This window comes from Camarhynchus parvulus, chromosome 18 (assembly GCF_901933205.1).
Source record: "Camarhynchus parvulus chromosome 18, STF_HiC, whole genome shotgun sequence".
NCBI classification, from domain to species: Eukaryota; Metazoa; Chordata; class Aves; order Passeriformes; family Thraupidae; genus Camarhynchus; species Camarhynchus parvulus.
Genome location: NC_044588.1, coordinates 2,305,415 through 2,318,567, shown reverse-complemented (window position 1 = coordinate 2,318,567; position 13,153 = coordinate 2,305,415). Strand labels below are relative to the sequence as shown.

The window sequence follows — 13,153 nt, the reverse complement described above, 5'->3', positions numbered from 1 at the left end:
GTTTAACAGTTTGATCATGCCTGAAAAACCCCCTCAGGATGTGCAGTGTGTGATGCTGAAGCACAGATGTCCCAAGGTCCCACTCCCTTGTCCCCCTGTGCTTTCTGTGACACTTGTCCTGAGCCCTCTGCTGCCTGAGCAGCTCTGGCTGAGTCACCTGAAATGCAGCTGGGACAAAATTGCACCTCAGCAAATGTGGTGAATGTTTCCCCACCTTGGTTCCTCCAGCTGGCTCACAGCACTGATGAGGGGAGGCATAGATGAGAGTGAGGGGAAAGGGCAGGACCTGGGGAGTCAGGGGTGGGACCATCCCTGGTGTCAGTTCAGCAGGAGGTGTTGGTCGTGGTGGGCTGCTCTGCTCCTGCTGCTCTTCCAGCCCTGAATCTGGAGTTCAGCACTATCTTTACACTGATTTTTGGTGTTCAGATGAAGCTGTGTTCAGTGTTCCTTAGGTACTGAGCTGGCAGTAAATGGAGCACAAAGCCAGCAGTACACCAAGTGGATTCTAAAAGCAAAAATAACCTCTTAGAGGCAATTTTGTTACACCAATATCAGCCAAAATTGTGATTTGATCTTAAAACATATAAAGAATGTAACTCTGCTTTCTCTGCCTTTGGCTTCTTTGTATACTGAGAATTTACTCAAACCTGAATTAGGAAGATTAAGGTGTTTTGATTTTTTTTCCCCCCCAATGTATTTGACTTACACAACTTTTTCTTAGTCCATATCAGTGAAATAAATTGCTAATTTACCCATTTCCTGTGCTTGATACATCATGTTATTCCCATTCATTAAGTAGGGGTCTTATTTATGAATAAAAGGCAAATAAATCTTCAAATGAAAGATTTAAAAACTGAGCAATGATGAAGGACTTCAAAACATCCTGATCCACTTGGTAGCTTTTTTTTCTTTTCCTCCTTATAGGACTTCCTGATCCCTTTGCTAAGGTTGTGGTGGATGGATCTGGCCAATGCCATTCTACAGATACTGTGAAGAATACACTTGATCCCAAATGGAATCAGCATTATGACCTGTAGGTGGTAACAGTGATAACCAAAGGTTTGAAGTGAAATCCTCTAAATTACACAGACAATGTCAGATGTTCTTTATCCTGTCCTATGTATGGCTTGGAAAGTATCCCAGAGTTTATTAGTTTGAGTGAAAAGTCCACCTAGCAAAATTCCACTTTCTCATTTACCTCAAAATTTAAACACTGCACTTGTTTTTCTGGTGCTGATGTCTGCAGCATGCTTACATGGACTACAGTGTTGTTTTATTGTGGTATTTTCATGTTAAAATGAAGCAAGTAATTGACAGTATTTCCCTTTAACTACTCTTCTCTTGATGCAGTTTTTGTTGGTTGTGGTGCTACAGTATCTTTTTCTCTGTGTGCCTTTTGTTCAATTTTCTCTCCTTTCTGTCATTTTCTGTCCCAAATGTTGTTCTCACTCTGAATTATTGTTATCATCACTTGAGCACCTTTTGGTGCTTTTGAGCAGTAGAATCAGTATGGCACGTATATGTCATGGTTTTCCTCTTTTTCTAAAGTACAGCATATTTCTGTACAATATAAGTTATTAAAGCTTTGATTTTTATGTAGGTCTCTGTGCATGCTTTATTTTCCTTGTCTTTTATTCTTTATCTTTTTCCTTGGGATGAAAGATGGGGAAGAGAAATGAACTGTTTTGCATCATTGTACTCTCCTGTTCTGATCTCTGACTTTTTCCCCATGGCTCCATTCCCTGTCCTGTATTATTAGAAAGTGTTTGAGCATATTTATGTTAACTTTGGCCATCACCAAACCTGCAGCAAATTGGTGTTGGTACACAGAAAATTTCTTGTCCCTCTTTTTCCCAGTGAAGAGAAGCAGCTTGATGGGTCTCACAGGAGAATATGAAAGGCCTGGTTTAAAGTCATGTCTTGATCTGCTCTTTATTTGAATATCCAAGACTAAATATATGAAGTCCTTGTTCATAATGTGTTAGTGCAGGATACAGAACATTTTCTTCACTGCAGAACAAAGTATCATGGCAGTTTAGTGAAATAATAATATTATGGTTTTATTATCCAAACCCAGTTCAAACTTAGATTCTGCATGTGAGACTGTAATTCATAGTCATTAGAGAAATGGATGCAAAACAAGTTTTAAGTTCATGTGTAGCAAATGGCTCTCTTTTCAATTGAAAGAATTGTAAGTTAACTTGGTTTTTTAATGTACTAAACCTATCAAAATATTGATTTATACAGAATGGAGGTTTCAGACCTTTGCTTTTCCATGTCCTCTCCAAGGATCAGAGGAGAGCTAAGGAGAAAGCCCTGAAACCAAGCACAGACTTTGATTGTTTTTAGTTAGGTGGGTCTGTTACTGAGCATTAATGCACAGCTTTCTAGGGATGGAAGGTGGGAAGTGCTGCCAGCATGGCTGAGTGCAAATCTGTGGTGGTGTTTGCAGGGGTCTTAGGATGAGGGAAGAGACGAGAATGTTGACTCCATGTTTCAGAAGGCTGATTTATTATGATATAATATATATTATATTTATACTAAAAGAATAGAAGAAAGGTTTTCATCAGAAGGCTAGCTAAGGATAGAAAAGGAGTGGTAACAAAGGCTTGTGACTGACTGAGACAGTCTGGACAGCCGGATTGTGATTGGCCATTAATTAGAAACAACCACATGAGACCAATCACAGATCCACCTGTTGCATTCTACAGCAACAAATAATGATTGTTTACATTTTGTTCCTGAGGCCTCTCAGCTTCTCAGGAGGAAAAATCCTTAGGAAAGGATTTTTCATAAAACACGTCTGTGACACAAATCCTCCTGTAACCTTTGTGCAACTGGGGAAGGGACTCTCCCTTGGGAGGAGGGTGGGCATGGTTTGGCACTCTTTGAATTCTGTGTGTCAGAATTCTGTGGGGAAGTCACTGTTCCCTGTGGCTGCCCCTGTACTGGCCAGTTTGAAGGGCTGTGGGACTGGAGTTGTCTGGAGCGGCTGTCAAGGATGCTCAGTGCTCCCTGGGCTGATGATTTGATTCCCTTCTGGAGAAAAGAAGCAGAGGATGTGGGAAGTGAGGGAGGATGTTGATATGCAACAAGAGTAATGGAAAAAACCTGTAAAATCTTCAGAAAAAAACTCCTTTCTGGTTGTAACTTTTAAGGAAGGATGATGAGAAGGTATTTTTAGGTTGTTTTATAGAACAAGCCATAGTTGTATCTGGATACTGTATTGTCTTTCCAAGGCTGTGATTGTAATTGACAACATATTACAAAAAGAAGAGAGAAAAAGGGGTGTTCTGGCAGAATGTTTTGCTTGAGCAGATTTGAAGCATCTCTTGCTGGATTGTCCAATGGAATTTAGACCTGTGTGAAGTATTTTTGTGGGTGGTGGTTTGTTTTTCTCTTCTTCAGAGAACTTCCCTTAAAAAAAAGTTGTTGAATTAGTGTATTATTTTCAATATAAAATCTTGTCCTCTAGGGAAAAGTACTTTGTTTGATTCTGGCTGTTGAATTCCCTGATGACAGAAGTATATCCAGTATTTCTAATCCAAAGTAAAATTCAGTGTGGTGTCAGGCCTTGTTATTAGAAAATAATCCTTTCCCTCTCCAAATTTTCTTCATAATAATTTAACACCTTTTATAGTGTCACCTGTTATTCCTTACTCTAGGGAAATATATTTTAAAAAATTTCCATTTATAAACATCAGTCACATTATCTCCACTTCCTATTTAAAACAGCAGTAAAAGATTAAATCTCTTTGGTACAACAACTCATTGTCTAACTGTTATTGTCAGGTAATTTTTTACTGTATAATATACTCAGTGTCAGGTCTCAGCTTTTCATCTGCACCAGATATTAAGATAATTTTTTCATGTACCATATGGTGGCAGATGCAAATGGCACAGTCAGATGGAGCTGTTGTAATATATTCATGCAGTAATGTCTGAATTAAGTTGCTAATTCCAAGAGAATTTTGTGGTTTGCTAACCTGATTCAGCAGAAGCAGATATTCTGTTGTATAAGAATTTTTTAGAAGGACTTCTGCAGTGCTCTAAAGAGCAAAAAGGGGTTGGCTTCTGCCTTATGTGGTTCTTAATTCAGCTCTTAGTGTGAAAAGGAAGTGGTTGAATTAGCTGCTTGGATTCTTCAGCCTAGATGGGTGTGTGTGTAGAGAGGGGGAATCTGGGAGACTTTCCAGAAAGAAATTGCCAAATAGTTGCTGTCTGGATGTAGTTTAATGTCAGTAAAATACCATGCTTGCCCTGGATGTATTCCCCTTCCTTATTTTCAGTCTTGTTTGTGTTTCCCCTATTGTTCAGGCCTTTTCTCAGAGCTTTTGAATAACCAGACTTGACACATTTACAGCCTTCTTGCATTCAGAACTAAACTACCTAAACCAGCAGTTCAGGAACTTAAATCCCTTTTTTCTCTTCCTTCCCCTTCCTTCCCTGCTGTGGTAGCCAGACCTGTCCCACATTGCCCTGCCCAGTCTGCCCCAGCCTCCCCAGCAGCCCCTGTCCCTAAGGCACAGCAGCTCCCATTCCCTTTCTCTCTGAAAGGTGTTTGTACCATCATCTCCACCAAAACCTGCTCCTGGTCCCAGCTTTAATCTGTGCCCCTCAAGTCCTCACCCCCAGGCTCCTCTTCTCCTTTGGGATCTCTCTCCAATGGAACCTCACCCAACTCCTACAAATAACCCCCTCTCTTCCCAAAATCTCCTCACTGCAGCTTCTGCTGCTCTCTGGTGCCTTCACATCCTCAGGCTGCTGCACTGCCCTGCCAGAATCACTTTTCTCCCCCAATCCTCTGACTCTGTTTTGTCTGGTTAATGCTAAGGATCCTGGATTTTTCTCAGGGAGAGAAGGCAGCAGCTCTGCCTGGTGCTGCTTTAGACAGTCCCATCCTAGATGGGCTCCTAAAGAGCTGTCAGACAGCTTTTCCTTTTCCTTCTCCATGTGGGGCTTGGGGCCCTTTGGATAAAGCTGGTGCCCTTTGCAGCAGCCAGTGAGTGCCACATGTCCCTGCTCCTTTCCAGCCCCATCCCTGCCCCTTTCTAGCCCTGTCCCATCCCTGCCTCAGCCACAGCCCTGGCAGGTCCTGGGGACCATCCCAGAGGCTCAAACACCCTTCAGTTGCTGCACAGGTGGGAAATGCCAGGAAGGAAGTGAATGAAGATGGCAGAGAAGAAATTGGGGTGCTATTTTTCATTCTGTCTCTTCACACCTTCTTCTCCCCAGTCTGAAAGCAGTTGATAGCTCAAAGCTGAACACTGAGATTATATTAGAAAAAAAGACAGAAATGGGAAAATTGAGAAAAAAACCAAGTAATTCATCCAGGTCATAAAAACAGTCTGTATGACAGCATGGATTAGAAATAGGGAATTCCTGGCTTCCAAACCTGAGTTCATACCTCATGATGCTGCATTTTTCTCTCTTTCTGGAGGGAGTATGTCTGGCTTGTGATCAGGAAGAGGTGTGTTTTTTCAGGAATATATTTTTCCACTTTCTTCAGTCCACATTTCTCAGTGAGGTGAACTCTTCAGGGAAAGTGTATGTAATGCCATGGGGATGAAAAGTTTCTTGATTCCAAACCTTCCTCAGTGGTATACAAAATAACAATTGTCTCCATGTTCTAAATTTTTATTAAAATAATTTAGAGGTTTCTAGTAAAGCATGAATTTGATTTTTTTTCTTGGAAGTGGAAGTGCTAAAAGTAGGGAAATTAAAATTTGTGAACATGCAGTTCTTAACCAGAGACTTAATTTTAAAGGTTCAGAAAATATGAAAGTCAACAAAAATGTCTATGCAATTGAATTTCTATGTTTCCACTTCATTAATTTGAATCTCATTATCTCTATTGAAGTCCTGAAGCTGTGGAATAGATATTGCTGATAGGATAGAGGAAAAAAAGAAATATAGGCTCCAAGAACTTTAATTACAAGGAGGAAGGGAGAGTTATCCCACAAAATGGGGGGATTCTGGTTTTTTGTTTCTGGTTTGGTTTGTTGCACTTTATTTTTTGGAACATTCTTTTTTAATAAAAAAAAAATTCTAGCTCAGGCTTTTATGTTGGAACTTTATTGCCAGATGATGTAAAACAAATGTAACTTATCCACCAAATGAATTGGAAATGTCAGCTCATCCCACTGTCACTCTCTAAATACAACCATGGGTTTTTATGCCTGAAATGATGCAGAGATGTAGATGAAACATTTTGCTGTAAAGCCAACTAGATGTTACTTAACTATTTATTTTCTTCCTTTATTAAAAAATAGACATTTTTATTTGGAAAAATGCAGCTTGTCTTGCATATTTATTTTTAAAGTGTGAACCAACCCAGGTTTTTGGATGCAAAAATCAAGAGTAGATTATAGTAGAATGTGGAGTTCTCACCTGCTTGGTGTGGATGGTGACTGTTCATCCCAGCCCTGAACCTCACCCTGAAACATTACAGGAATTCTTGGAAACTGTGTTGTGTATTCAGCTGTTCTACATATTATTCAAACTGTTCTGTTATGAAATTGTGTTTAACCATATACCTTTGACTTTTTTAAAGCAACAAGGAAAACTGGAAAATTCAAGACAGGTCATGATAAGTCTTTATTTTTAAGTGCAACTAAATTGTTCTCATAAGAATTTATTTTAAGTACATAAAGCATTGTAGACTGCAACTGTGCACGTGATTACCCATCTTCATCTCATTTCTTTATGCAAAATTGGCATTGTCAAGGTTGTAAGGCCAAAAATCTGACCTATATTACACAATCAGTTTACTATTCAAAAAACTTTGAGGCTTTTTAATGTGAAGTTTATGCTTTGTTTGGGTTTGTTGGTTTTTGGTTTTGTGTAGATGTGCAGTGGTTACTTTTAACCATGAGGTTTTTCTGTCTTCTACTTCTTGGGTCAGATGCTGTCTGCAGGTGGGGAAAAGAAGTTGTACAAGTTCTGCTTTTTGAAAAAGGAAAAATGGGAGAAGTGTTAACCTGATCACAGCTGTAATTTTAAGCCATGCCAGTTAGTTCAATTATTTGGTTTGCCAACCTTGACAGTATCATTTCTATCTTTATGAAAATATTAAGATGTTTAAAAGCCAGTAAAGCCACAGTCAATGGGGAGATGTATTTAGAAATTGGTTGATCAGTTTTCATTCAAAAACAAACAGAAAAGAAGCACTTGGAACTAAACTAAGGCCAGAATTTGTGGTCTGGGAAGAGAGAACTACAAGCAATTCTTGGGATCTTAGCCATAGTTACAAATTCATTTCCTTCAACTTGAAACAGCCGTAATAATTCAGTATTGGCAATCACTGATTTATCTTGAGTGTTTTGAAACTGTCCTCTGAAAGTTTTGAAAACAAAAACAAGCTGGCAAAGCAATTGCCTCTGAAGAGCAAAGCTTCAACCAAAAAAAAGCAGAAGTAAAGCAGCCTGCAGTGTGCAGGTTTCCCAAGGCAGTGCACACAGATCCAGCTTTTGCCAAGCATGTCTGTGGGAATGCTGTGAGGAGCAGGACGGGACTGTGGCACATCCCAGCCGAGCCCTGTGGCCTGGTTGTGTGGCTCTAAGGTGTCATGAGTGTCCCAGCCATCCCTTACTGAGGGTTAATCAGGCTCCCTGGGCTGGGGTTGCTGCAGCTGGGGGATGCCTTGGCCTGGCAGTGCTGCCTGCTGGGGCTCCCTGCATTCCTGGGGCTTGCAGGAGCAGCCCCAGGGAGCTCCTGGCTCCTGGCCCGCACTGGGGCTGCTGTCCCTGCTCCTGCTGTCCCCAGACACTGCTGGGGTGCCACAGCATTGTCCCCTCGGGGCAGGCTGGGCTGGGGCAGGGGGCTGAGCATGTTTGGGGTTGCTCAGAGAGCTGGGGTGGAGAGCCAGCCCACAGCCTGCTCTGGTTGCTGTTTGAACAGATTTCATTCAAATGAATGCCCCCTTCCCAAATCAGACTTTCAGAGCAGTTTGTATTCAAGGGAGCTCCTCCATGAGACATGATCCCATTGAAGTACAATGTACATCTTACCTGCAGGTGACTTGCTCTCTCTTGCCATTACAGTGTGTGTTAAATTTTTAATGAGGTGGTTGATGATCTTTCTTCCCCCCAAGGTGGTTTCTGATGCATCATCAGAGTGTTCAGTGAGTGCCACTGACAGTGCTGTTTGTTCCACGTTTTTCAGATACATTGGGAAGTCGGATTCAATAACAATCAGCGTGTGGAATCACAAGAAAATTCATAAAAAGCAGGGAGCTGGTTTTCTGGGTTGTGTCAGGCTTCTCTCAAACGCCATCAACCGCCTTAAAGACACTGGTTGTAAGTAAGCTAAGGACAGGTTTCTTCTCTTTCAGCCCAAGCTTGCATGCACAGGCTTTTGAAAAATAACACTTAATTGAGTTTTTGCTGGGTTTTGTAAAGCTTTTATATTCCAGCTGATTTGTGATGGTGTTTTGTTTTGTTATATGATTTTGTGCCCTCATTTTGTAGATCAGAGGTTGGATCTCTGCAAGCTTGGGCCAAATGACAACGATACTGTTAGAGGACAGATAGTAGGTGAGTAAAGGTTTTTATATCTTTTAGTTCTCTTTTTGTCTTTAGTTTCTACAGTAGCTATAGAAATAACTCTTCTAGATGTCAGTTTTCTATATTGAATTCTCCTTTCTACTGCCAGAGCCATTTAGACCTCAGGCTAGAATTATGTCGGTAGAGAATTAAAGAAAAACCCAAACAAACAAAAAACCAAAACAAACAAACAAACAAAAACCACAAAAACACCCCCCCCCCAAAAAAAAAAAAAAAGAAAAAAAAAATAAAAAACAAACCCAAAAAACATAACAAAACCAAAACAAAACAAAACAACAAAAAAACAAAAATAAAAAAAAAAAAGCTCAAACCACCTAAAATAACCCCAAACTTTAATATAATAAATGTTGGGGCAAATAAGCCCATAGATAATTAAAAAAAATATAGAAAGTTTTTAATTTCACTGTAAAGAATGGTGGCAGTTTGAGTGTGAACTCTCTATGAAAAACTGACTCTAAAATTCTTGGCCAGAGCTCCAGCAAGGCTGTGCTTCCTTTAGGTTTTGGGGAAAACCTAAAAAGCATCTTGCTTATAAGCAAGTAAAATTGCTGTCTGGGATGACTTGATCAATCAATTTTGTGTTTTCATGGCTTATTAACAAGTCTGTCAACAACTTCAGTAACTGTGCTTTGTCATTCTGTGAAATTATGAACTTTAAATAACTTCAGAATTAAAAAGAAGCTGGGAAATTGAAAAGCAAGTATCCACAAAAAACTTCATAAATACCCTCTTTTTGGTGCATTCTCAGTTCTTTGTTTGGTCCCTTCTCAGCTCTCAGCATTTCTAATAGGTCATTAGTAAGTCAAAAGTTGGTCAGGATAAGGAAGTTCTTTATTTATACAGCAAGATGTTAATGAGAATGTTTGGACATGAGGGAAAGAAAAGTGTATTTTTATGCTGAGTTTTATGTTCAATTCCTAGCTGAAATTATATGCAAACAGCACTTCTGTCAGCCAGGAAACACCTCTGAAATATTAGTCAGCAAATAAGTGTGTTTGTTTGCCTCCCTCTGTTGAATAACACCTGTGACTTTACCTCTTGGTGTTGCTTTAATCATCTGTCTCTGTCTGATCTGCATGTGCTTGCATTAAGATCAGAGTGTGGTGGCACAGGGGAGTGAAGTTATGGTAGAAATGTGGATTTGTAAGTGCATTGCTGACCCTTCAGGCTGTTCTCAATTAAATTTTCCACATGAGCTTGCACAGAAGAGTAAAGGATGAATCAGTCCCTTCTCTGGGGTGTGTTTGCTGTGGGTTTGGTTTGCTTGCTGGCTTTGCTCCCCTGAGCATCCCTGTGTGTGCAGCTTTGTTTGGGGGTGCCCTTGGAGGGGAGGCCGAGCTGGGAGCACAGGAGAGCAGCCTCAGGGTGTGCTGGGAGCTGCACAGCACAGAGCAGGGACTGTGCTCTCATGCTGCCCTCCAGAGTATGAACTCTCATCCTGGTCAGCATCTTGGGGAGTGCTGCCTTTCGTTAAAGGGGAAAAAAACAACCCAAAAACCCCTCCCCAAAGCAGAAAGGTCTGGGAGGCCTGTGGCAAATGCATTGCAGTGTGCAGTGACAAAGAGACTTCAGAGAGAACTGGTCAGGGAGAAGCCAGAGCTGTCAGCAGTGTGGGACAGGCTGCACTGCCAGGCTGCCTCTCGCTCATGTGCCTGTGGGATTTGGTGCAGCCAGAGCAGCTCTGGCTCTCCTGGGATGCAGCTGGGGCTGCTCCTGACACCAGGAGCTGTTGGATTGTGCACTGAACCTACAGAAAACCACCTTGTCAGGTTACAGCAGAGACACAGAGCAAATCTGTGTTCTGTTTTCTGTTGATACCATCAGAAAGGTCAAGTTCACTCAGTCATGGTTCTGTTTTAATTTAATGCATCCTTGGTAAGATTCCAGAGACTCCTGTCTTTTTTTATTTAAGTTGTCATTATTAATCTTCTTATATTTTAATCTTTCTTCACTAATGCAACTTTATTGAGTGGATGAATGAGCCTCAGTAAAACTAGATAATTCCACTGCAGTAGTTAGATGGTAGAGAAATCTGGATTAAAAATAAGTAAAAGGCAGAATAAATTATAATTATACTCTCAGTTCTTCCAATTATAAACTCTCTTAAATTAACAGACCATGCAAGATTGCAAACCAATATTAAAATGTAATTGATGCCTTCAGCAGATGATAATCTTACAAATCAAGTGTACAGTGAGTGTGCCTTGGTACAGGGACCAAGGAGATCTTTATCTTAAATCCCTGGGTTGTCTTCAGAGAGGAAGAAAAAGGGGCATTTTCAGCAATGGATCCAGGGGCATCTGAATTGTGTCTTAATCCTGCAGCTCTTCTGTGCCACTTCTTTATTTCTGATGTGGCACTGCAGAAAAAATAAGCCCTTTCTTACTACAAAATGAAGCCGTGCACAAATTTTGCTCCTTACATAGGCAAAGGGGAGGTAATTGCCTTTGTTTATGTTAATTTCTGTCTATGTGTTTTGCTTGCCAAACCTTGCCTACCTGCAGTGGTGTGAACTTGCAGTGTGTGGGGTCGTGGCAGAATAAATACATCCTGTGAGATCCTGGTTTGGTTGAATTTCAAGGTGTCTTTCCCTCTAAAGTTGTTCTGTAACGTTAGAGTTCATGGACCATGAGGGGTTAATGTGGATTAGGAATGCAGCAGGTACTCCAGGGCTCCCTGGGTTGGTCTGTTGAGTTCTAAGCTTCAAAACATGTTGTTGTTGAAAATTTGGGGACTCAGGCAAAAATCTGTCATTTCTGCTCCAGCTTTTTAAATTATCTGATCTTTACAAAAGTTTGGTTGCATCTAGGTTAAGATGATTTCACTGCATATAAATAGGACTTGAAGACAGTTGTCCAGAGGTACGTTAATGCCACGTCAAGAAATGTGGGCCACAGCACGTATTTAGCTTTTTAAGCAATTGTTTTATTGTTAAAGGCATAACAAAACATCAAAAAACCACCCCAACCCCACAGGAACACAAGTGTCATAAATTATCAGATTGGACACTTTGGAACTGTGATATTGGGAACAAAAGCAGCCTAAAAAAAATCTTTGTTTTCATAATTGCAGTACAAAAGCTTCAGGCATAAATACCCATTACAGTGAATCATGTAAAAAAAATTAAAAGTGAAGCAGTTTTGGTGAGGGCAAGCAGGGGCTTTTCAGGCTGCTTTGTGTGAGTTGCACTTGACTTCTGACTAGTGGTGTTAGAAAGTGGCCAATAAACCAAATCTGAAGTCTTCTAGCAGTTACATTTTGCCTGGTTTTGTGTTTGTGTGTCTGCGTGTGTGTTGAAACCCATGGGTGCACAAAATACGTGAGAAGGAGTCAAAACCAGGGAGGAATTCCTTATTTTAGCTCTTCCTGTTCAGAGTTCTGCTGTTGCCCCTGTCCCAGCCGTGTGTGAGGTGGCACCCCACTGCCACCAGTTGAGTGTCACAGTCCATCTCAACACACAAAATTAATTGCAGTTTCACAGTTCACTTCCTTTTGTGCCTTAACATACACTCATATTCCTTAAGCTAACTTTTTGGAAGTAAGATGTAGAGAATTCCACGTATGAAAACAGAGTTCCTTTGCAAACATCTTTGATTCGTGAGAAGGAAAAAATATCCTGAACATGTCTCAGCTTAGTTCTCCAAGTTGTACCAATTTTCTTTCAAATGTAACCACAATTTGCATTCAGATGCCACATCTTCAATAACTCTTTTATTATCCTAATAGTCAGTCTTCAGTCCAGAGACCGAATAGGCACAGGAGGACAAGTTGTGGATTGCAGTCGCTTATTCGATAACGATTTACCAGATGGGTAAGCTGAAATCACTGTGATGTAAAAACACAAATCCAGCTCATACAACAGACTTCTGTGATAGTGAGACTTCAGTGTGCAAATAAATTGTTTTAAATCTTGCACTCACAGTTCTGCATTCAGAGCAGGAGCTGAGCCAGCTGGGGTGCACAGAGCAGTTGATAGTTTGGCTCTTGTCTTATCTTCACTTGGAAAAGGGGAGGTGACATATGTAAAGAAGTGCTTTGAAAAATAACTTGTCCAAGAAAACACATATTTCAGATTAAATCACAGCCAGCAAAGTGCCTTATGCATGCAGTAGTTTTGTAGCAAGGAAGTGACCACACTGCCTGGCTGCCCTTCTGCAGCACCGCACAGAGGTGTAGATCCACTGTGATAAACATGGATCACTTCTTCTTCATGCGCCTCTTAGGGAAGAAAACGTGACTGGGAAAGATAATGCAGCCCAAGTTCTTGCTGTATTTACCTTCCAAAAGTAGGGTTTAGGATTCTTGTTTGTCCCTGTGAGAGTTAATGACATCATTATCACCTAGAACAGTTTTGCAAACACAGGAAAATACTCTGGTTTAGGTTCTGGTGCTGTCAGCAACTTCTTCAGAGCAAACACAGACTTTCTGAATGTGATTTTTGGCAGGTAAAGACAGGAGAAAATGAGTTTTCAGAGGATGAATTTTGAAATGCAAATCATCATCCTGGTCTGTAACAGCATTCTTTTGTTAATTTGGAGTCAAGATAAGTTAAAAACATTTTTGAAAATGCTTCTAAGTTTTCACTTCAG

At 40.6% G+C, this 13,153-nt stretch overlaps 1 protein-coding gene across 1 annotated transcript in view; it reads left to right on the top strand.

Moving 5' to 3' along the window:
- SMURF2 (SMAD specific E3 ubiquitin protein ligase 2) overlaps nt 1-13,153 on the top strand; it is a 61,505-nt gene that overhangs the window by 28,008 nt on the left and 20,344 nt on the right. Inside the window, exons 3-6 of the mRNA XM_030962248.1 lie at nt 925-1,033; nt 8,164-8,297; nt 8,469-8,534; nt 12,291-12,375. Coding sequence (XP_030818108.1) covers nt 925-1,033; nt 8,164-8,297; nt 8,469-8,534; nt 12,291-12,375 — 394 coding nt within the window. The remainder of the gene's footprint in view (nt 1-924; nt 1,034-8,163; nt 8,298-8,468; nt 8,535-12,290; nt 12,376-13,153) is intronic.